Below are 20031 nucleotides of genomic sequence, written 5' to 3'. Positions count from 1 at the left end.
ACATAATACACCTTTTTCTTGTAAACTGATTTTAATGTTAATCTAATCTCAAACATCTTTCTATAATTATTTCACTTACATATTAATTATATTATACATCATATCATTATAAGACAAACATTGCAACTGTAAACTCTTGTTTTTTGACAATGGAAAATAAAACTTTGTTGTATTCTGTCATGTTTAAAATATATATATATATTTTTCTATTCTAGATGAAGTTAAAGAAAAGATTCAGTTTTACTTGTTAAATAAAGTCAAACTGAGGACAGGAGGAATTGGCAGTTTAAAGCTTTTAATTAGAAACATTTGGCATCAGGAAAAATTCCACAGGAAATAAAACCAAACAAAAAGCAACATAAACAACCTCAACATGTGACATTTTTCAGAAGAAGCTGAGTCGCCATTTGAAATTTTCTTTAGGCACAAAAATGTATGAAACAGAGAAAAATAATAATTCACCCTGAAGACACAAATCAATTTAAATCACCACAGACTAACCAGAGCTTTTATTGTGAAAATCTTCTCAAACTGAGATTAGAAGAAGCTCAGTGAATCTGCTGAGAGCTTAAGACAAGAAAGATACATCACATGATTGTAAAAATCAGAATAAATAAACATAAAGCTTCATTAATTAACCCTGTAGTATCGCAAAAAAAATCAAGTTTCCCCATTGATTCTGGTTTACAGCAAAGATTAAAGTGTCAGTTCACCAAAACCAAACATTAAAACTAAAAGTTTGTAAACTGATTCCGTCGTCAAAAGAGTTTTCTCAGAAGTCTTGATCCAGACAGAACGAAAACACAAACCAAATCTCCAGAAAATGTCTCAAAGTAAAACATGAGTGAAGTCTTGCTTCCATCCTGATGAATGGCAGGTGGCGCTGATTCTCCCGTCACTGCCATTAAACCACTGCAGAAGAAGAAAACAAAATGAGATGAGGTCATCAGGATTCAGGTCTGATCAGGACCTTGTGGTTTTACCCATTTCCTCTCAGAGTTCGGTGTTTGGCGCCCGGCCACCGGTCCGCCCCTCGCACTCCCTGTGGAAGTCGCAGCCGTCCAGCAGGTGGCGGTACGTGGCCCGGACGTCCCGGTACAACGGGGCATCCTCAGACTCCAGCCCTGGGAATCGAACCGGGGTCTCGTTGACAAGCAGCTGCAGCCGGGGGCCTCGCTGGCAGTCGTACAGAACGAAGAGGAGGTTGGCGGCGTATGGAACAATCTGGCTGGTCCGGAAACTCCTTCCTGTAAAACACGACCGTTACCGAACCGAAAAAACAACTGTCGCATCCTCGTCTCCGATTGGACGTCGGGACGGGGGCGGGGCTTCTTACTGTGCTGTGAGTGGTAGTTGCTGGCAGTGGGTGGAGTCTTGTCCTTGTAGAGTCCCAGCAGGGAGAGGAGGGGTAGGAGCGTCTCAGCGTGACCCACCAGGATGGAGGCCGGCTCTGGGGATGCCTCAGTGGCCCTAATGGACACGAAAAAGTACCAGAATCAATTCTAGACACATTTCTGTTGCCACTGAATGACGAGATGACGGTTCATTGGTGGTCAAATGTTTCATTCAGATCCTTTACGCTTCGATTAAAACCAGATGAAGGAGAAAATACAGCGACAGCTGACAAAAATTCAGTTTATTAACGAGGGAGGGAATTTGTTCAGCCGTTGATCAAGCCTGTGAGTCAGACTTAAAAAGTATAAACACAGCTGAGATGGAAAGAAAGCAGTATCACTTCACAACAACGTCTCCAACCTGCGTGGGCGTCCAGCTTTGTCGAGTGTCCTGAAGACGTGATGGAAAAGAGGACAGCTGGACAGGCTGCTGATCACATGACCGTGTGAGCGCTTCCAGTACTGCTTCAGGTCCGACTTGTACTCCAACACCTGCAGAGACAAACAGCAGGTAAAACAGAAAAACACAAACATCAGCTCAGACTTCTTTCCTTCATCAGATTATTTTATTCATGTTTTTATGTAAAATCTGGGTTTTATTGTTGTGTGTTTGGACCTTGGCGTCGCTTTCGTCAAACAGGAAACACCACGGTGAGTGAAGGGATTTGATGGAGAGCTCATAGGAACACAAGAAGAATGCCGCCTCGACCAAATCTACAGGAGGCACAGAGGGACAAACTTCACTCATAGACGATTTACGACAAAAACGTAAGTGTCTGCACTGTGAGGACACAGAAACACTGCAAGGACACGTCTGCACTGTGAGGACACGTCAACACTGCGAGGACACGTCTGCACTGTGAGGACGAGACGTTCAGATCCACGTCCTCACAGTGCAGAGAAGGTCCTGTGTGTGTGTGAGTCTGACCCGGTGTGAGGCGGTGGTGAGGAAGGCCCAGTCTCTCGGCCGTCCTCCTCCTCACTCCCTCCATCTCCTCGCCGTGTTTGAACTTCTCCACCTCCTGCAGCGCCGTGCGGTTCTTCTCCACGCCCTCCACGTAACCGCGGCAACGCTCGAAGAATCTCATGAGCTCGTCGTCCACCTCGTGGCCGTACTCGACCTCTGCAGGAGAGACAGACGTCAGACGACAAGTTCACGGGGAGCCTTCCTACATTTCCCATGATGCCTCTGAAACAGGACGGAACCTGATCGTCCCCAGCGGCGCTGCAGACCCTCCTGAAACGCCTCCACGCTGCTCACACAGCGATGCTTCGAGCTGCTCAGGAAACTGATCCTCCTCAGGTTCTCCTCCGACAGCAGGGACGGAAACAAGACGGACAGACGCCCCGCCAACTGACGGAGGTCCTCCCTGCCCTTCATCACCAGCTGACCTGAGGAGGAGGAGGAGGAGAGAGAGAGATTGTGATTGTGATTGTGAATATTGACTGATAGTATTGACAGTATTGATAGATAGTATTGATAGTATTGATTGTGAATATTTCAGTTTGTGATGTTTCTGTTGTTTCTTCAGTTTTGTTTCTCGATATTTTCAGAATAATTAATAACTGAGTTACTTCCGGTAACGTTACAGTGAAGTTACTGGATATTTCCGGTGATATTTCAGCAGCTTAGTTGGAATATTATAAGAAGTAACTGAGACCTGAAATACTCTGAGACTCAGCAGTAACGTGTGAAAGTATGTCGCGGTGTAACGGGAGTGTTTCGGTGGATATTTTAACGGCCTCTCACCGTCCATGTCCTCGGTGTACCACATCTCCCAGCGGCTCTGGATGTCCTGCAGCCAGCCCTCCGCGGACCCTCTGGACGCTTCTCTCCGGACCAGCTCGCTCAGTTTCTGGATCCTGCGGATGTTCTTGACGGTCGGGTACCGGCTGCCGTGCCGGATGACGGCGGTCAGGTGGACCGGGGAGCAGCGCTCGGTGGGCGGAGGTTTTAGGACGGACGCGTTGACGGAGAAGACGTCCCGCAGCAGGTGCGGGTTCACCTCCTCGTACCGGGTCTTGGTCCCGAAGTAAGCGGCGATGTGCGGGATGTCCGGGACCGACAGAGAGGAGCAGGACAGGCGGGTCAGGAGCAGGCTGAGAGCCGCCACCAGCAGCCTGTTAGCGGGCAGGGAGACGGGGGACATGTCGGCGGGAAGCGGAGGAAGATTTAACCGACTGAAACGTCTCTCCTGCCGTCTTTGTTTGCTTTGTTGATGTTCCGGGTTCAGATGACCTTTGACCTCATCGTCGTCCCGCCCTTCAATGGCCGACCACTGACTTTCCCGGAGTTTTTTAAATCGACGGTTTTCCCTGAAATTTCGGTGTAAAAATAAATTACTGCGCAGTATGAACACCGTTACGGTACCGTTCACCGATCAGATCGATATAAAACATTGATTTGATGTCGCCTCAAAGATCAGAAACACTGAAATAACAGCTTCCGTTTAATGAGATCAACACAAACGCCTAAACAAAATATACTTCCGTTCTTCATTTTCAAAATAAAAGCCCCTTTAATGAATGATCCAATTCACCATCTTTATTTTCAAAAACACCAGTGGTTCACAGTGTAATATCACCACATGAGTCAGGTCCCAGTAAAACACTGACTGTTACTGCAATGTAAATATACAGGACAATCAACTGGAGGGAAAAATAAAGGATACTTTTGTAAATGTTGAGTCCAGTATTGGACTGGAAAATAAAATTGCATAAACACAATGTTTCCTGCTTTGTAATTTAAGGGTAAAAAGGACAAAATAGGTTCACATCATCTCATAACCCAAAGACATTATTCTAAAAGACGTCTGTCATATGTTACCTGCTGCTCTGTAAAGTCACTTCTTAAAGTGCCAGGTGGGAGTAGGTGGATTTATTACAAATGGTTTGTATTATTATGTAGGGCAGAGGCACATGTGAGTTTAGTAGCTCAGTATGAAGTAAATGCATCATAATAAACTTCTATGGGGAGATGTTTTTTGTAGACTTATATTTCTGACTGATCTTTTTTGTAGAATTATGACTTTGATGGTTTTTTGTAGAATCTCACCAAGAAACAGTGATTAGATTGTGAGCTCTGATTCTCTGGACTGTGGTGCTGGACAGTAAACAGAAATCTGAGTAGTACAGAAGAGCCACCGGTCCAATCACTTCTCTACAACAACAGCTGTTTGACACAACATCTGATGAGATTTACTGCACAGGATGGATCTTCATGCTGATGGTCTTCAGGGAGTATTCATAATCCTTCCAGTGGTACCAGTCTACTCCAACAGCGCGGTGAGTGCCATCAGCCCCCCAGAGATAAGCACCGTTGGGGTTTGCATAGTGACAGCTCTTGTACCAGAACCCCCCCAGGTAGCTTTTGGCACAGTTGGAGCTTGAAGAGTCCTGGTCTTTGTCAAAGGTGGAGAACTTCTGTCCGCTGTGATAAGTCAGGGAGTCTCCTACAGAAACACAGGTGTATATCTTCAATACTTCCACTAACCAGGTGAACTGGGAGTGTTCCCAGAGAAACATTACACAGATTGAATTGATAGTGAAAAAACAGAAGAACAAACAAACAGAGCAACAGAGTGTGAGGAGGTTGAAGGGATGTGCTGTGGCAATCAGCCCAACTGAGCGAGCTACAGGCCCAGTGTTATTCTGGGAGGCTGTCAACCTCTCCACCAGTCAAAAGAGCCCTGTTTTTCCTCTATAATGTAAATATGCATGAACTCACCTGCCCCTCCATCAGTGAATCCAGATACATTCAGTCTGTAGCCATCAGCCTCTGGGTTGACGGAGAACGAGGAGTAACGAGCGAACGCTTTGTTTCCATCAAAGTCCTCCATGTCGACCAGCAGCTCGTACTTTTTCCTCAGAGTCAGGTGGAAGAGATTCTCAAGACCTGAACACAAACACATGATGAACGTCCTGGTTGGATCCACTGGGCTCCTGTTGAACCCCCTGTACATGAAACCAACCAGGAGCTGAAATGACTGGATGATCAGTGGATCAGCTGTTTGAGACTCAATGTAAACTGAGTGACTTTAATAACTGTTAGTTTGGATCAGTTTCTCACCGAGCCAGTACTCTCCAGCAGCGGTACCAAAGCCCGTCTTGTACTGGTCCCAGGGCCTGTAGAAGTTCACCGATCCATCCATCCTCCTCTGGAACACCTGGTGGGGGGTGGAGGATTGAACAGTCAGGAGAAAATATTGAACAGCAACCAAGAAACATCAGAAGAAGAAGAACTGTGTTGTGCATGTCTTGTCCTGGCAATTTAAACAGTGCAGCTACTGGTTCTGATGAAACCAGTTGGGGTTGCACTTTGAACAGATCAGTCACAGCCTCAGTTTACATTCCCACAGTCTGGTTCTCTTTCCTTACCATTTTTTGCCTGTGATAATGTTTAGGATCTTGTTCATCTTCTGTTCACAGTAACTGCAGTTCAGAATATTCTCCTGGATTTTTCTTGTTTTTTTCCCACATTCTCCAGTCACTCCAGGATTTTACGATGTCACAATCACAACAATTAACGCAAGTTTAACCAGTGCCCATGAATTCTGCATTCTGAATTCTGAAAACTATTTTTTGCAATTTTCACTTGCATGTGTGTTACCATGTTACGCTTTATTTGTTCACAACAGGAACATTCTCAGAACCTTTTGATGGCACCTTGTAGAGAGACGAATTACATTTGTACACTGATCTTTTCTGAGTTTTCCTGCTTCATGACACATTGTTTATGTGGTAAAACATGTGCTCATTGGATTTTCTGGTCTGTGGTTGTGTGGTAGTAAACAGTGATTCATTTAGTTTGGGAAGTGGGATTGATCGGGGATGGGGAATGGATGGGGAGGAGGAGGTTTTACAGGAAGGGAACAACTCCTTTAAATAAACAGAAGAAATGAACATGAACCAGTTCATTTTAATCTGTGTAAACTGAACTTTGAGCTGGCTCCTGTGATGTGACCTTTGAACACACCATGTATGAGAAGCTTGTGTGAATATCACACTGTCAAAAATTAAACCAGTGGTTCTCATCTTGTCTGCTTTGGGACTCATCACATTTCAGTTCCACCAGATATTTTGGACCTTTGGAGGGACCTGACCCCTAGGTTGGGAACCAGTGGACTGACCTGTCTAACTGTATCTGACGTAGTTAAAACCAGCTCCACCTGGAGCAGCTACAACAGTCACATGACTCAGGATCAATGATCTGATCAGAGATCAGTCACAGGAGACAGTTACTGCACAATGAAGTACTTTTACTTTTTTACTGCAGTAAAGGATGTGAATACTTCTTCCACCACTGCTTCAGTTCAATACTCACTGTCCACCGTCCTCCTCCTGAAGCCATGTCACAGTACACCTACACACAAACACACACACTCATTAATACATGTGATCCATCTGCAGATATTAAATATATGTGATACAGCCAGCGCTGCTGCAGCTACAACTGGAACTACTTTAATCTGTTGGATCAGAATCATCAGGCAGATTTTGTTACTGTGTTTCTGTCAGAGATGATCTCTGTCTTTATCTGTCCACATCTTTATCATCTAAAGGTCAACCTGTGTCCCAGACAGGTGAAGTGTACCTGGACAGCAGACGTGGCTCCGATGGGATAGATGGTGTACACTCCACTGGGCCGGCTGTTATCATGGTTATAGATGTCGCTGCAGTCCAGAGGGAGGATGAGAGGAGCGCAGCTGGTCAACACTGGAGCCAGGAGGAGGAGGACGACTGATACCAGCTGGGACAGAGCAGGTGTTTTAGTTTTGTTCTCTACACTTTGAAATCTTCAGACTTTGGTAATCCAACGGTCGATCGTCCACGTCAAAGTTCGTCCACCAAAGTTCTTGTTTTTGTCTCTGACAGACTCAGATTGTTATGGATTACTGCTGCTTCAATCCATCTGCATGTTTGTGTTACTGTGTGGTACTTTTACTTCAGTAAAGTATCTGATTACTTCTTCCACCACTGAAAGTCACACAGTAACACAAACTAACAGATAGAAACTTACCTTCATCGTCAGAGTCGAGCTGAAGTGATCTGATGAAAATCCTGATGTTGGTCAGTCTGAACGCTCTGATGTCTCTCAGCTTTATTTATGTCCCAAAGATCAATAAATGACTGAACAGCTGCTGCTTCACACTGATAAAGAAACTGGCAAAACAGGTGGAAACATGTGTTGATGATCAGCCTAAAATGTCACATGAGCTCCTCTGGCTAAACATGGCCGTCTGAGTCTAATCCAGGGCTGCGGTCGAATAGTCCTTTTTGCTTAGGAAGGTTCCTGACTGAGTGAAATGACCTGGAAGTATCTCAGTGGTAGCCATGATCAGAGCTGGTCGAAGCTTCCTTTACCAAAGGAAGGGAGCAAATGCTGTCCCACAATTCCTTGCAGCAGCAGCGTTTAAAGCAACACACCGTTGTACTTTCACTGTGGCAGGTCCATCTACATGTAGATGTAACAGAGCTCCTGTTTAATGTTTGTGACACAATCCAAAACCTCTGACAATCTAAAAAATAAATAAACAACAACAAAAAATTCTCTACTTAACAAACATATGAAAAGGTAAAAGCGCTTATAACAGGAAATCATTCCTATTCCTGTCTGAATATGATTTACTCTGAACCCGTCACACAATTCCTTTTTAGCAACTTTCTCAACTTGTATTTTCCTTTCATGTTATTATTAGTGTTGGACAGGAAACCTTCTTGAACTGTTGCCTACAGCACTGAGTTTGTCACTGTATGACCCATGTGTTATAAATAAAGTTTAGTATAAAAAAAAACACCTACTGTAAGTGCAGTAGGTCTCTCTTCCTAATTCCTTATGAATTCTCTCTATCGTCTTTCCTCAGCCTCATGACATTTTCCATCGAGGTCAAGGTCGAATCCTCCACCTCTGAAATAAAGTATAACAGCTGCTTCTGTCAGGGTGGAGGTGAAGATAGATTCAAACATTCAGTTTTACGTTTAGCTATTAAGACTCTTAATTTGCATTATTACCAAAAAGACAGCTGATGTCTTGCGGTGTTTCTTCTTTACTCGTTACCTTTTCTGAATTAGTTTTAACTTCTCATTTCTTATTGTTTTTAATGTTTGTATGTGTGATATTACCTTTTGAAATCTGCTCACTCACAGATAAATCTTTAGAGGTGCCGTCTTTTTCTGTTTGGTTTTAACTTATTAATCATTTACTTTGCAAACTATGGGGGGGTTGTACCGTTTCTGAGCAGACATGAAGCCAAATACCAAACAGCAAACAAATGTCAGCACTGAACAGCTGCTGTTTCACACCAGTGATGAGTGTTTGTAGATACTGTGCAACATCAAAACTCTGTGATCCTCCTCATTGTGCTGGACGTGAATCACAAAACACCAGGGTAAATGATCAGTTTAAAACAGACTGGAGTCCAGGCTGTGGTCTGTCTGCTGCCACCTGCTGGAATAAAGCAGCACTGCAGGTGTGTGGACGTCACTCTACATTAAAACTGATGAAATAATTGAGAGTGGGAGCTGAGAGGAACAGGAGACTGATCACATTTCTGCTTCTCCCAACAGACTGAAGACTCAGGTCGAGGCCAGAACAGTCAGAGGAAAAGTCTTCAAGCAACAAACTGAAAGTTCTTCAGCAACATATTTATGTGGTCAGTTTGATATATGGACATGATAATGCTACATTTATAGGCTTCTGCTGAACAACAATAAGGATGAAAACAGCAACAGAGAGGAAGATTACAAAGACTGAGTTTGATGTTACAGAAATAAATGGAGTCAGTCCAGAATAAAACACAGTTAAAAACATGTTTCCACCTGTTTTGCCAGTTTCTTTATCAGTGTGAAGCAGCAGCTGTTCAGTCATTTATTGATCTTTGGGACATAAATAAAGCTGAGAGACATCAGAGCGTTCAGACTGACCAACATCAGGATTTTCATCAGATCACTTCAGTTCGACTCTGACGATGAAGGTAAGTTTCTAACTTTGTGAATCTGTTTGTGTTATTGTGTGACTTTCAGTGGTGGAAGAAGTAATCAGATACTTTACTGAAGTAAAAGTACCACACAGTAACACAAACATGCAGATGGATTGAAGCAGCAGTAATCCATAACAATCTGAGTCTGTCAGAGACAAAAACAAGAACTTTGGTGGACGAACTTTGACGTGGACGATCGACCGTTGGATTACCAAAGTCTGAAGATTTCAAAGTGTAGAGAACAAAACTAAAACACCTGCTCTGTCCCAGCTGGTATCAGTCGTCCTCCTCCTCCTGGCTCCAGTGTTGACCAGCTGCGCTCCTCTCATCCTCCCTCTGGACTGCAGCGACATCTATAACCATGATAACAGCCGGCCCAGTGGAGTGTACACCATCTATCCCATCGGAGCCACGTCTGCTGTCCAGGTACACTTCACCTGTCTGGGACACAGGTTGACCTTTAGATGATAAAGATGTGGACAGATAAAGACAGAGATCATCTCTGACAGAAACACAGTAACAAAATCTGCCTGATGATTCTGATCCAACAGATTAAAGTAGTTCCAGTTGTAGCTGCAGCAGCGCTGGCTGTATCACATATATTTAATATCTGCAGATGGATCACATGTATTAATGAGTGTGTGTGTTTGTGTGTAGGTGTACTGTGACATGGCTTCAGGAGGAGGACGGTGGACAGTGAGTATTGAACTGAAGCAGTGGTGGAAGAAGTATTCACATCCTTTACTGCAGTAAAAAAGTAAAAGTACTTCATTGTGCAGTAACTGTCTCCTGTGACTGATCTCTGATCAGATCATTGATCCTGAGTCATGTGACTGTTGTAGCTGCTCCAGGTGGAGCTGGTTTTAACTACGTCAGATACAGTTAGACAGGTCAGTCCACTGGTTCCCAACCTAGGGGTCAGGTCCCTCCAAAGGGTCACCAGATAAATCTGAGGAGTCGTCACATGATTGATGGAAGAAGGAAGAAGAGAAAATACAAAGTTCAGATTCACTGATCAGATTCAGTTTTTAGACTTTCCTCTGATGTTTGATTCTTTGAACTGTGGAACTGGAAACAACTTAGAGACTGAAATGTTAACCCACCAGGTGTTCCAGAGGAGGATGGATGGATCGGTGAACTTCTACAGGCCCTGGGACCAGTACAAGACGGGCTTTGGTACCGCTGCTGGAGAGTACTGGCTCGGTGAGAAACTGATCCAAACTAACAGTTATTAAAGTCACTCAGTTTACATTGAGTCTCAAACAGCTGATCCACTGATCATCCAGTCATTTCAGCTCCTGGTTGGTTTCATGTACAGGGGGTTCAACAGGAGCCCAGTGGATCCAACCAGGACGTTCATCATGTGTTTGTGTTCAGGTCTTGAGAATCTCTTCCACCTGACTCTGAGGAAAAAGTACGAGCTGCTGGTCGACATGGAGGACTTTGATGGAAACAAAGCGTTCGCTCGTTACTCCTCGTTCTCCGTCAACCCAGAGGCTGATGGCTACAGACTGAATGTATCTGGATTCACTGATGGAGGGGCAGGTGAGTTCATGCATATTTACATTATAGAGGAAAAACAGGGCTCTTTTGACTGGTGGAGAGGTTGACAGCCTCCCAGAATAACACTGGGCCTGTAGCTCGCTCAGTTGGGCTGATTGCCACAGCACATCCCTTCAACCTCCTCACACTCTGTTGCTCTGTTTGTTTGTTCTTCTGTTTTTTCACTATCAATTCAATCTGTGTAATGTTTCTCTGGGAACACTCCCAGTTCACCTGGTTAGTGGAAGTATTGAAGATATACACCTGTGTTTCTGTAGGAGACTCCCTGAGTTATCACAATGAACAGAAGTTTTCCACCTTCGACAAAGACCAGGACTCTTCAAGCTCCAACTGTGCGAAAAGCTACCTGGGGGCGTTCTGGTACAACGACTGTCACCATGCAAACCTCAATGGTGTTTATCGCTGGGGGTCTGATGGCACTATCTTTGCTGTTGGAGTGGAGTGGTACCACTGGAAGGGTTATGACTACTCCCTGAAGGCCATCAGCATGAAGATCCGTCCTGTGCAGTAAATCTCCAGGACCAGCAGAATATCAGATGTTGATCTCTTTCTCTCTTTTCTCTCATCTCTGGTGTAATCTCACATAATCAGTAGAATCAAACAGACACATAGACTCTGATCAGATGCTAATAGCTGCATTAACTTCCAACAGTTTGTTAAAACATGAATCAATAGTTGACATAAACATTTCCAGCTTAGATAAAGTCAGAGTTTGACTGTGTGTGTGAGCAGCTGCTGTGTGTAAAGTCTTGTGTCAAACAGCTGTTGGTGTAGAAAGTGATTGGACCAGTGGCTCTCCTATACTACTCAGTTTCAACACAACCTTTGGTGGAGGTTTGAACCCTGATGTGAATCATTATCTGCTGGACAATGACAATAAATCAGAAGCAAAGCAAAAAGATGAAGAGACCTGATGTCCTCACTTTGTCCCCTGTGTCTCTCTGTGTGGAGTCTCTCATGATGGACAGACCTGAGATCAGTTCAGCAGCACCAACAGTTAGACACGAACACTCTGACATCCACACCAACACATGCACACCCTGTTAGCTGCATACATTTACTCCATACAGCAGAAACCAGGAAAACAGCATGTAGTTCCTCCATAGGCTTTTCTGTTAGAATATGGCGCCATCTGGTGGAAGAGTGTAAATACTACAATTTTCAGTCTGAATTCCAGAATAAAAACCCAGTAACATAAAATGTCTGGTTTTATGCTGTAATGACAGAAAAGACATTTTAAAGTCCCTGTTAGTGTTCACAGTATATAATTAATGTTTTATAGGAACTGAGGTTGAGATTCTAAAAGAAATGAAACATAAACCCCTGAGGAAACATTTATGCTGTAAGCAGAGAATCAGAGCTGATTAAAAAGCTTTTCCGTGTCTTAAAAAAGGCGGTTGCTAACGAGTGTCTAAATGAGACTACAGAGGTTGTCGGGGACGTTAACATGAAAACCCATCTACTCACCAGTCCACCTTTACAGCCTCGTTGTGTTTCTACTCACGCTCTTTCAAACTCTCACTAACTTTCTAAGAAGAAAGGCTTTTGTAGAAGAGCTCAGAGCTAAATGAAATGACCAGTTGGAAGCTTAGTGGTGGAGACGTTGACGTCATGTGACCGTGGTGTAGTTGGTTTATAGCCTAACATTAGCTTCTTACTTCTGAAGGTTGGATTTAGGCTTCAAACATCAGAACAGTGGTGTTCATCTGTGAAGATTATCTGATCAACTAAAGAAGAAACTGACTTTATTAAAGTCAGAATTGTTTAAAAATGCCTGTCTGTGTCCGCAGGGGATAAAGGTCAACAGACTGTGGCCCCGGGGCCTCACGTGTTCGTCCTTCCTGCAGCCGGAGTCCGCGAACAACGCGACCCAGCGCGAACACCCGGAGCGAAGCGAAGCAGCGAAGCCGGCAGGAACAGCTTCAAACCGGTTTGTGTGCCTCGAAAGCCTCCGCTGCTGCTGCTGCTGCTTCCTGTAGCGGTTCACTCATTCACACGAGCAGCAGGATGGCGGAGCTGGAGACGGTCCTGCCGTGAAAACACCGGGGAGAGGAGGCGAAGATGGACGGAGTTTGAGATTTGTTCGGCGGCGGCAGCAGGGAGGAGGGAGCGCGGCGCACCGAGCTACCTGAGGGAGCCCGGTAAAGTTAGTTCTACTGTGTTTCTACTGTGTGTTTGACAAAGAGAGGACAGACAAAGAGAGGACACACAAAGAGAGGACACACAAAGAGAGGACAGATACGAAGCAGCTCAGTTTGTCTGAGGTTTAAAAACAGTTCGATTCAAAGGAGATGTAATGAGACTGAGTTAAACTTCATTTTAAACAGCATCATACTGAGGACAAAGAAAACCGTGTGTGTGTGTGTGTGTGTGTGTGTGTGTGTGTTTACTCGTGTTGTGGGGACTAAAGACATTAAATTAAATGTGAGGGTTTTAATCTTGAGTTTAATCAGTTGAATGTCTCTGTGTTTGTAAGGACCAGGATGAGTTACAGGCTGAGTTTACATTGGATCTATGGCCAACATGTCCGTTACTAACCCAGACAAACAGAACTACCAGACCTATGTTTTTGAGAGTCTGTCGCTATGGTAACAGAAGATGTTTGGATTTCCTGAGACAAGAGCAGATTCATTCAGTCAGGATCTGACTCTGTAAAACCAGATTAGGAAAAATATCTTGACGTGTGTTTTTCATACTAAAGACAGGAAGTCTACACAACACAGTCCCACAGTGATGATGTGTTTCTGTAGTCCAACCTGAAGTTAGCATCAGCCTGGTTCCCTCCACAAAAAGCCAATGGGATTTTTCATAGTGTTTTGGATTATTCCAGAAAATAAAGTGTGAGCAGCTAAAGTTTCTGATCCTTCACGTTTAGTTGATCAGATCATCTTCACAGATGAACACCACTGTTCTGATGTTTGAAGTAAAAAGCTAATGTTAGGCTATAAACCAACTACACCACGGTCACATGACGTCAACGTCTCCACCACTAAGCTTCCAACTGGTCATTTCATTTAGCTCTGAGCTCTTCTACAAAAGCCTTTCTTCTTAGAAAGTTAGTGAGAGTTTGAAAGAGTGTGAGTAGAAACACAATGAAAATCATCATCTTTTCCCTGTGTTTCCTTCCATCCTTCCTTTCTCGATCACAGCAGAGTGTGGGGCTTGTTTCCTCATCCCACCATGTCCCCACCGGCGACCCGGCCCCTGGCCCTGGACGGCGGGTGGGGCTGGGCAGTCGTAGCGTCGGGTTTCCTGGCTCTGCTGCTGGGGTATGGCTCTCCTCAGTCGGTGGGGATCCTCTACCCAGAGTGGCTGCTCGCCTTCGGGGAAGGGAAGGCCACGACGGCCTGGGTGGGCTCGCTGGTGGCCGGAGTCGGACTCGTTGTGGGTGAGGAACCAGAGAGAGAGAGTGAGCATGTTTCTGTCGTCTTCTCCTTCCTCTGACCTTTGACCCCCCCCCCCGCAGGTCCTGTCTGCAGTGTCTGTGTGGTGAACTTCGGCGCTCGGCCCGTCACCGTCTTCAGCGGGGTGATGGTGGCCGGGGGTTTGATGCTCAGCTCCTTTGCTCCCAACGTCCCCTTCCTAATCTTCTCCTACGGCATCGTGGTCGGTACGAAGGCTGAGATGGTTTACAGTGATATTTTAAAAGATGCAGAGGTCCTGATGGATAGATCTGCTGGGACACGGCCCAGTCTGAAACTAAATAAATAAAGTTAGTTGCAGTCCTGTTTTACGATGATTGGCAGGTGTTTCTGTTCACTTTTGTGCTCAGGTGTCGGAGTCGGTCTGCTGTACGCTGCCACCATCACCATCACCTGTCTGTACTTTGACAAGAGGAGAGGTCTGGCTCTGGGAATCATTAACACAGGTAGGTCTGTCACATGACCACATCTCCTCTTACCTGGATCCACAGTGTAAAATAGAGGATTCGTCCATACACTGACGAAATCCTACTTTACTCACAGGAAGTCTCACAAAACCCAAACCTCCATTTATTCAAATGACACCATCAGCTGATGGTCAGTCACCTGTCTGTTGTCCTCAGGTACGAGTGTGGGCGGTTTCCTGTACGCCATGCTGCAGAGTGAGCTCATCGAGCTGTTGGGTCTGGACGGCTGCCTGCTCGTCATCGGCGCGTTGGCGCTGAACGTGGTGGCGTGTGCTGGCCCCATGCGACCTTTAACCCCACCCAGATACTACCTCAAACAGCGAGCCGCCGTCTTAGAACAGCAGCGGCTTCAGGAGGAAGAGCTGTCCAATCAGAAGCCTTTAGCCAAAGATCCGGTTATTGCCATGGAAACCAAGGAGCCGCTGGTCAGGAGGAGGAGGTTATTCAGCTGTTCGGCCTTCGTCAAGATGATTAAGATCAAGATGAGACAGTATGTCCGGTGAGTTTCACTCAGAGCGGTCGTAATGTTTCAGCTCATCGCTGAGTTAACAACATTAACCAATGTGTAAAGTAAAAGGTGGACAGACCCTGTTCAGATTAGTCCTGAATTGGTCCTCACTAATTTTAGGCGTCAGTTTCAGTTCAGTTTGTGGTCATAACAGCTGAGTAATCAGCTGATTGATCAACAATCTGAATGTTGGATGGTCTGTTGGATTTCTGGTCAGACATGTTTCATCTCTTCTCTCCCAGGTGTTTGTCATCCATGTTGTCTCTCCTTCAGGACAGAGTCCTCGTGGCTTTGTGCATCTCTCTCTTCTTCTACAGTCTCGGTCAGTCTCCTTTTCTTCTTCTGTTCTTAGTGAAACATGTACCAGTCTTCCTTACCTGTACCTCCTCCTGCAGGTAACTCCCCTCCCCAGCTCTTCCTGGAGGACCTGGCCCGGAGCTCCGGGCTGACCGAGGGCATCGCCTCCATCTCCCTTGTCTCCCTCAGCTCCATCGGAGGCGGCGTGGGTAAACTGGGTCTGGGCATCATGGCCGACGTGCCACAGGTCAACAGTGTTCTCCTGTACGCTCTGACGGTTGGAGTGAGCGGGCTGGCAGTGCTGCTCATCCCCCTCACCAGGTGAGACCAGGCAACACAGGACAGGTAACACTGGGACAGAACACAGGAGCTGCTGGAATACCACTGCCTCCATCTGTTAGTGTCTTTGTGTTACTGTGTGACTTTCAGTTGTTGGAAGAAGAATTTAAATGAGTAGAAGAGTCTGTGAGTAACAGCAGAGAGGCTGGAGGGCTTTTAATGTGAAATAACAGGAAGTAAATACAGCTAATGGTGGTGGTACTGTTCAGGTTTTATCTGGACATGTTGCTATGCTGTTTGTAGAGCGTTGTTATCAACTGTTGCTAACAACGGCTAGTCTGAGATATGTACGAATCAGTTCACGTTCAACTGTTAAATGTGAACGGCTTTTTAAGAACGTTTTAAAGTGTTTGTATTAAAATCTAACATTAACAACTAAATGATGATATTCAGTGCATTTGTTCATCTCTGGGACTCTCTCTTCTGTCCATCCATTAGTTTACAAAAACTATTTTAAACTGTATTTTTCCTGCAGCTCGTACCTGGACCTCCAGGTGTTGTCGGTAGTCCTGGGCTTCCTGGGCGGGAACTGGACTCTGACTCCGTACGTCACCAGCCAGGTGGTTGGCGCAGAAAAACTCGCCGAGGCGCACGGGATACTCCTGTTCTTCGGAGGTGCCGGCTTGATGCTGGGTCCCCCTGTCGTAGGTAAGATGGGCTCTGCAGGCCACACAGAGAGGTGGTGGATTATCTGGAAAACGAGCAGCAGGAATGTGAAAAACCAGCTGTTTTGTCCTTTAACTGCTGCAACCACCAGATGATCAATAAGTGTTTACACAGCTGTCAACATGTCTGTTAACTCATCAGCTCCCTCCTTGAAAGGACGTTTCAGACTCGACTTTCATCTCACTTCTTTTGAGTGAGATTCATTTGTTAATTTCATCCTGATGAATCAACGTGTTCATGATATTAAAGGGTATTTTTAACGCAGGCCAGACTGATTAAGTTATTCTGATTCTCTTCAGGTTGTTTCTACGACTTCTGTCAATCGTACGACGTTGCCTTCTTCATCAGCGGGGGTGGCATGATGCTCAGCAGCGTCGTCCTCATCCTTACTGCCATTCTACCGCGACCGCAGACCCCTCCCCCTGCTGCTTCAGGCGCCGAAGGGGCCGAGCTCATCAGCTGTACAGTTACCACGGTAACAGAAACTACCCTTCCTGACGTGACAAACAAATCTGGATCCAAATGCAAGTTTTAAATCTGAGTTCTGAGTGACTTTGCACTCGATGTTTACAAGAAGGGCTGATTTTAATCAAATCAAACTTTATTTTTCAAGCTTTTTTATTCTTTTATATAAAAATTTAACTGTCAGACTTGATGAAATGTCAGATGAGCAGCTTCACAGAGTTCGATTCGTCTTCCTTCCACCACTGTAAACCCAGGTGCTAGTTTTGTGCTGGTGCTGGTTCGGAGTTGGTTCAACTTGTGAACCCTCTAAGAAACAGTTTCATCTCGTTACAGGTTTTTCTCCTGGCTAATCCAGCACCCCGTTTACGTGTCTTAAAAAAGGCGGTTGCTAACGAGTGTCTAAATGAGACTACAGAGGTTGTCAGGGACGTTAACATGAAAACCCATCTACTCACCAGTCCACCTTTACAGCCTCGTTGTGTTTCTACTCACGCTCTTTCAAACTCTCACTAACTTTCTAAGAAGAAAGGCTGTTTTGTAATCAGTATTTTAAACACACTTCAGATGTGTTTTACAGTAAATGAGAATGTCAAGTTTCACAATTTCCTGCAGCGCTCGATTGAACATGGAGGACTAAAACAACTCTTGTTGACAGGCTAATAATCATAAATAATATTAAATGATAATAATAATAATCCTTTGTTTTACAGTCTCAGTGTGAGCTGACTGACAATCAGGACTGAGGTCAGACGAACTCAGAAGAACTAATATTCAAATATTAAACTATGAAAATGTTGTTTGATGGTGCAGAAAAAAGAACACAATAACAGAAAAGAGTTTGGAAAAACTTGATTTAAAGTTAAAAATGTTCACGTGTTTAATTCACCTTGATCCACCAGATGATTTAAAACAACATGTAGACAGTTATTGAACCTGAATGCAGCACGTCTCAGTTTCTGATTTATATTCAGTTTGTCTTTTGATCCTCGTTTTTGATATTTGTTGTATTTTGAGGAGATGTTTTTTTATTGGACTTGTTTTTTATTATTTCTGTGTGTTTTATCCCCGTTCTTATCGTTCTGCCTTATTTTTGTTCATGTTGATGTTTTTTGAAGACGATATCATATCAATGTTCAATGTTCATGTCAAAGAGAAAAAGATGGGAGTGCACTTTAATCCAAACATGATGCATCCTTCAGTTTGTTTACAGGGTGAAAAGATATTTTTAGAAGAGTTCCATCGACTGAAAATGGACAAACTTTCATAAATAAAGTAAAACTGGAAAGAAAGAAAGTTGTGATATCTCAGAGGTAATTTTTTCAAATTGGTTAGAGTCAAAGTCAAACGTCAACAAACCTTTCACTTGAAGAAACAACAGAACTCCTTTTAGGGTTTTATTAGTTTATAGAAGTTGAACAGTTCAAAATTAACAGGAAACATGAGAGAGATGTGTGAACAGAGGGTTACACAAGTGATCAATGAGTCAGTCAGGTCCCAAGTTAGTTTACCAGGTCATTGATGAATTGATCAGATCCCGAGCAGGTCAATCAAACAGTCGACCAATCAGTTGAAATACGGTGTGGGGTCGGTCCTGTCACACATCTGGACGTGGACGTGTGAGGTGATCCCGGGGTAAACTTCCTGCATGGGCAGCATGGTGCCGATCCTCTGCCCCTTCCTCACTGATCCAGAAGTTCGGTCCGGCCTCACATAGAACAGCTTGAAACACAAACCTGCAGGACACAAGAAAATCCAATCATCAACAACACGATCGATAATCTGATTGACAAAGGTCAATCAGTTCTGTAGAGAGACCGTGGTGGACCGACCCTCTCCTCTCAGGTTGATGCCTCTGTTGATGGCGGCCTTATTGGGGTCGCTGTAGACGGTCAGTCCTCCTTCGAGAGTCACATCAAACGGAGCGAGGACAGTCGATCCATCACTGCACACAATGTCCAGACCTTTATGGTCCCTGTTTCCCCTGAAACAGCAGCAGCTAAGAATTACTCTCACTGTCAGTTAATCTATTACTTCCTCCATCAGTTTAGTCTTTACAACCGTTGTGTTACCGTCTGGCTCCGTAGCGACCTTCTCCCCAGGTGTCTGACGTCCTCCTCCTGTTGTTTGAGTTTCCGCTGCAGAGCTGACCGAACTTTACACCATCACACACACACAACACAGCTGGAAACACACCAACACAAACACACAAACAGTCAGGAGGTTATACATTCGTTCTCTAAACGGACTGAACCTTTATCGTCTTTTATTGTGTTTGGAGTCGCTGCAGTGAGTCACCTGACACACCTGCAGGTTGAGCACAGTGTTCATACAGAGAGCTCAGAGGTTTTTGTCATCAGAAATTACCAATAAACACGATCAGAAATTACCAATAAACACGATCAGAAATTACCAATAAACACAATCAGAAATGTAAATCAGCTGCAGTGGATTCAGTTTCTCACCCAACAGAACGATGACACGTCTCATCTTCAGATCCTAAAGTTACTTCTGTTCTCACTGAAGCTTTGTTCAGACTCTACAGGTTTTATAGAGGCTGAGGTTTCGAAACACTGAAAAGTCCAGAGACTGTTTGAACAGCCGCAGGTCAACAGGCTGTAAACAGTCTGGATTTCTAATCAGGAGTGTTTACTATTTCAACAGAAACAAACCCCAGGGTTGTGTTTGAAGAGGACGGGAGTCTGTTGTGTTTCTTGTCATGATGTGTTTGCAAGGAATTCTTATATTTATATGGCTGTGATTTGCATGACTTGTGTTCAGTTAACATGTCGTTCCAGATGACCCTGTGGTCTCTCAGACATTTCAACATGGATGAAGGAACTCCACCTTCAACTAATCCTCTCTGAACTGAACTCTGAATCATCCCATCTCTCCATCACAATATCAACATCAAGCTCTCTTCATCTCTCAGCT

General features: G+C 44.6%; 6 protein-coding genes across 8 annotated transcripts in view; 2 read left to right on the top strand and 4 right to left on the bottom strand.

Moving 5' to 3' along the window:
- ptenb (phosphatase and tensin homolog B) overlaps nucleotides 1-17707 on the bottom strand; it is a 40483-nt gene extending 22776 nt beyond the window's left edge. The window contains exon 1 of the mRNA XM_051067750.1: nucleotides 17564-17707. The gene's annotated coding sequence lies outside the window, so the exon portion shown is untranslated. The remainder of the gene's footprint in view (nucleotides 1-17563) is intronic.
- LOC108891493 (multiple inositol polyphosphate phosphatase 1) lies at nucleotides 279-3785 on the bottom strand. The gene is made up of 8 exons (XM_018688628.2): nucleotides 3145-3785; nucleotides 2601-2786; nucleotides 2323-2517; nucleotides 2011-2108; nucleotides 1756-1886; nucleotides 1337-1470; nucleotides 984-1247; nucleotides 279-912 (listed from the first exon to the last, which is right to left on the bottom strand). Exons 1-7 carry the CDS (start codon nucleotides 3542-3544, stop codon nucleotides 994-996), a joined length of 1398 nt encoding a protein of 465 aa, XP_018544144.1. The 5' UTR covers nucleotides 3545-3785; the 3' UTR covers nucleotides 279-912; nucleotides 984-993.
- Nucleotides 3925-7660, bottom strand: LOC108891496 (microfibril-associated glycoprotein 4). Its single transcript, XM_018688639.2, has 6 exons — nucleotides 7414-7660; nucleotides 6988-7143; nucleotides 6718-6756; nucleotides 5464-5560; nucleotides 5122-5289; nucleotides 3925-4846 (listed from the first exon to the last, which is right to left on the bottom strand). Exons 1-6 carry the CDS (start codon nucleotides 7417-7419, stop codon nucleotides 4593-4595), a joined length of 720 nt encoding a protein of 239 aa, XP_018544155.2. The 5' UTR covers nucleotides 7420-7660; the 3' UTR covers nucleotides 3925-4592.
- On the top strand, nucleotides 8963-11835 carry LOC108891498 (microfibril-associated glycoprotein 4). Of its 2 annotated transcripts, XM_051067752.1 has the most exons (7): nucleotides 8963-9046; nucleotides 9225-9367; nucleotides 9644-9799; nucleotides 10031-10069; nucleotides 10480-10576; nucleotides 10751-10918; nucleotides 11194-11835. In XM_051067752.1, exons 2-7 carry the CDS (start codon nucleotides 9362-9364, stop codon nucleotides 11445-11447), a joined length of 720 nt encoding a protein of 239 aa, XP_050923709.1. In that variant the 5' UTR covers nucleotides 8963-9046; nucleotides 9225-9361; the 3' UTR covers nucleotides 11448-11835. The 2 variants fall into 2 exon arrangements, with proteins under 2 accessions (XP_050923709.1, XP_050923708.1); XM_051067751.1 differs by having other exon boundaries at nucleotides 9041-9367.
- The window catches only part of LOC108891492 (monocarboxylate transporter 9), a 50593-nt gene continuing 42539 nt past the window's right edge, over nucleotides 11978-20031 (top strand). The window contains exons 1-10 of one of the 2 annotated variants that reach the window (XM_051067749.1): nucleotides 11978-13077; nucleotides 14086-14324; nucleotides 14403-14546; nucleotides 14709-14804; nucleotides 14982-15324; nucleotides 15576-15655; nucleotides 15729-15951; nucleotides 16445-16617; nucleotides 16935-17110; nucleotides 17434-17517. In XM_051067749.1, the coding sequence (XP_050923706.1) occupies nucleotides 14117-14324; nucleotides 14403-14546; nucleotides 14709-14804; nucleotides 14982-15324; nucleotides 15576-15655; nucleotides 15729-15951; nucleotides 16445-16617; nucleotides 16935-17110; nucleotides 17434-17517 (1527 nt within the window). In that variant the 5' untranslated portion in view covers nucleotides 11978-13077; nucleotides 14086-14116. Of the gene's footprint in view, nucleotides 13078-14085; nucleotides 14325-14402; nucleotides 14547-14708; nucleotides 14805-14981; nucleotides 15325-15575; nucleotides 15656-15728; nucleotides 15952-16444; nucleotides 16618-16934; nucleotides 17111-17433; nucleotides 18636-20031 lie in introns of those variants that run through there. The other variant, XM_051067748.1, reaches the window with a different exon arrangement.
- On the bottom strand, nucleotides 18481-19729 carry LOC108891499 (leukocyte cell-derived chemotaxin-2). The gene is made up of 4 exons (XM_018688656.2): nucleotides 19563-19729; nucleotides 19170-19281; nucleotides 18930-19081; nucleotides 18481-18833 (listed from the first exon to the last, which is right to left on the bottom strand). Exons 1-4 carry the CDS (start codon nucleotides 19585-19587, stop codon nucleotides 18664-18666), a joined length of 459 nt encoding a protein of 152 aa, XP_018544172.1. The 5' UTR covers nucleotides 19588-19729; the 3' UTR covers nucleotides 18481-18663.

This window comes from Lates calcarifer, unplaced genomic scaffold, assembly GCF_001640805.2.
Source record: "Lates calcarifer isolate ASB-BC8 unplaced genomic scaffold, TLL_Latcal_v3 _unitig_1979_quiver_622, whole genome shotgun sequence".
NCBI lineage: Eukaryota > Metazoa > Chordata > Actinopteri > Centropomidae > Lates > Lates calcarifer.
The sequence above is the reverse complement of the archived record's forward strand: the minus strand, read 5'-3'. Positions and strand labels throughout refer to the sequence as shown.

Excerpts from the sequence above, each read along its gene's own strand:
- LOC108891493 (XM_018688628.2), bottom strand. The coding sequence starts at position 3,544 with ATGTCCCCCGTCTCCCTGCCCGCTAACAGGCTGCTGGTGGCGGCTCTC. Across the intron at positions 2,518-2,600 it reads GCGCCGCTGGGGACGATCAG|AGGTCGAGTACGGCCACGAG; the intron begins GTTCCGTCCTGT and ends TCTCTCCTGCAG. Across the intron at positions 1,471-1,755 it reads AAAGCTGGACGCCCACGCAG|GGCCACTGAGGCATCCCCAG; the intron begins GTTGGAGACGTT and ends CGTGTCCATTAG.
- LOC108891498 (XM_051067752.1), top strand. Across the intron at positions 10,070-10,479 it reads CAGGAGGAGGACGGTGGACA|GTGTTCCAGAGGAGGATGGA; the intron begins GTGAGTATTGAA and ends TTAACCCACCAG. Across the intron at positions 10,577-10,750 it reads TGCTGGAGAGTACTGGCTCG|GTCTTGAGAATCTCTTCCAC; the intron begins GTGAGAAACTGA and ends GTTTGTGTTCAG.
- LOC108891499 (XM_018688656.2), bottom strand. The coding sequence starts at position 19,587 with ATGAGACGTGTCATCGTTCTGTTGG. Across the intron at positions 19,082-19,169 it reads GGTCGCTACGGAGCCAGACG|GGGAAACAGGGACCATAAAG; the intron begins GTAACACAACGG and ends CTGCTGTTTCAG. Across the intron at positions 18,834-18,929 it reads CATCAACCTGAGAGGAGAGG|GTTTGTGTTTCAAGCTGTTC; the intron begins GTCGGTCCACCA and ends TGTGTCCTGCAG.
- LOC108891496 (XM_018688639.2), bottom strand. Across the intron at positions 6,757-6,987 it reads GAGCCACGTCTGCTGTCCAG|GTGTACTGTGACATGGCTTC; the intron begins GTACACTTCACC and ends GTTTGTGTGTAG. Across the intron at positions 5,290-5,463 it reads TGCTGGAGAGTACTGGCTCG|GTCTTGAGAATCTCTTCCAC; the intron begins GTGAGAAACTGA and ends GTTTGTGTTCAG.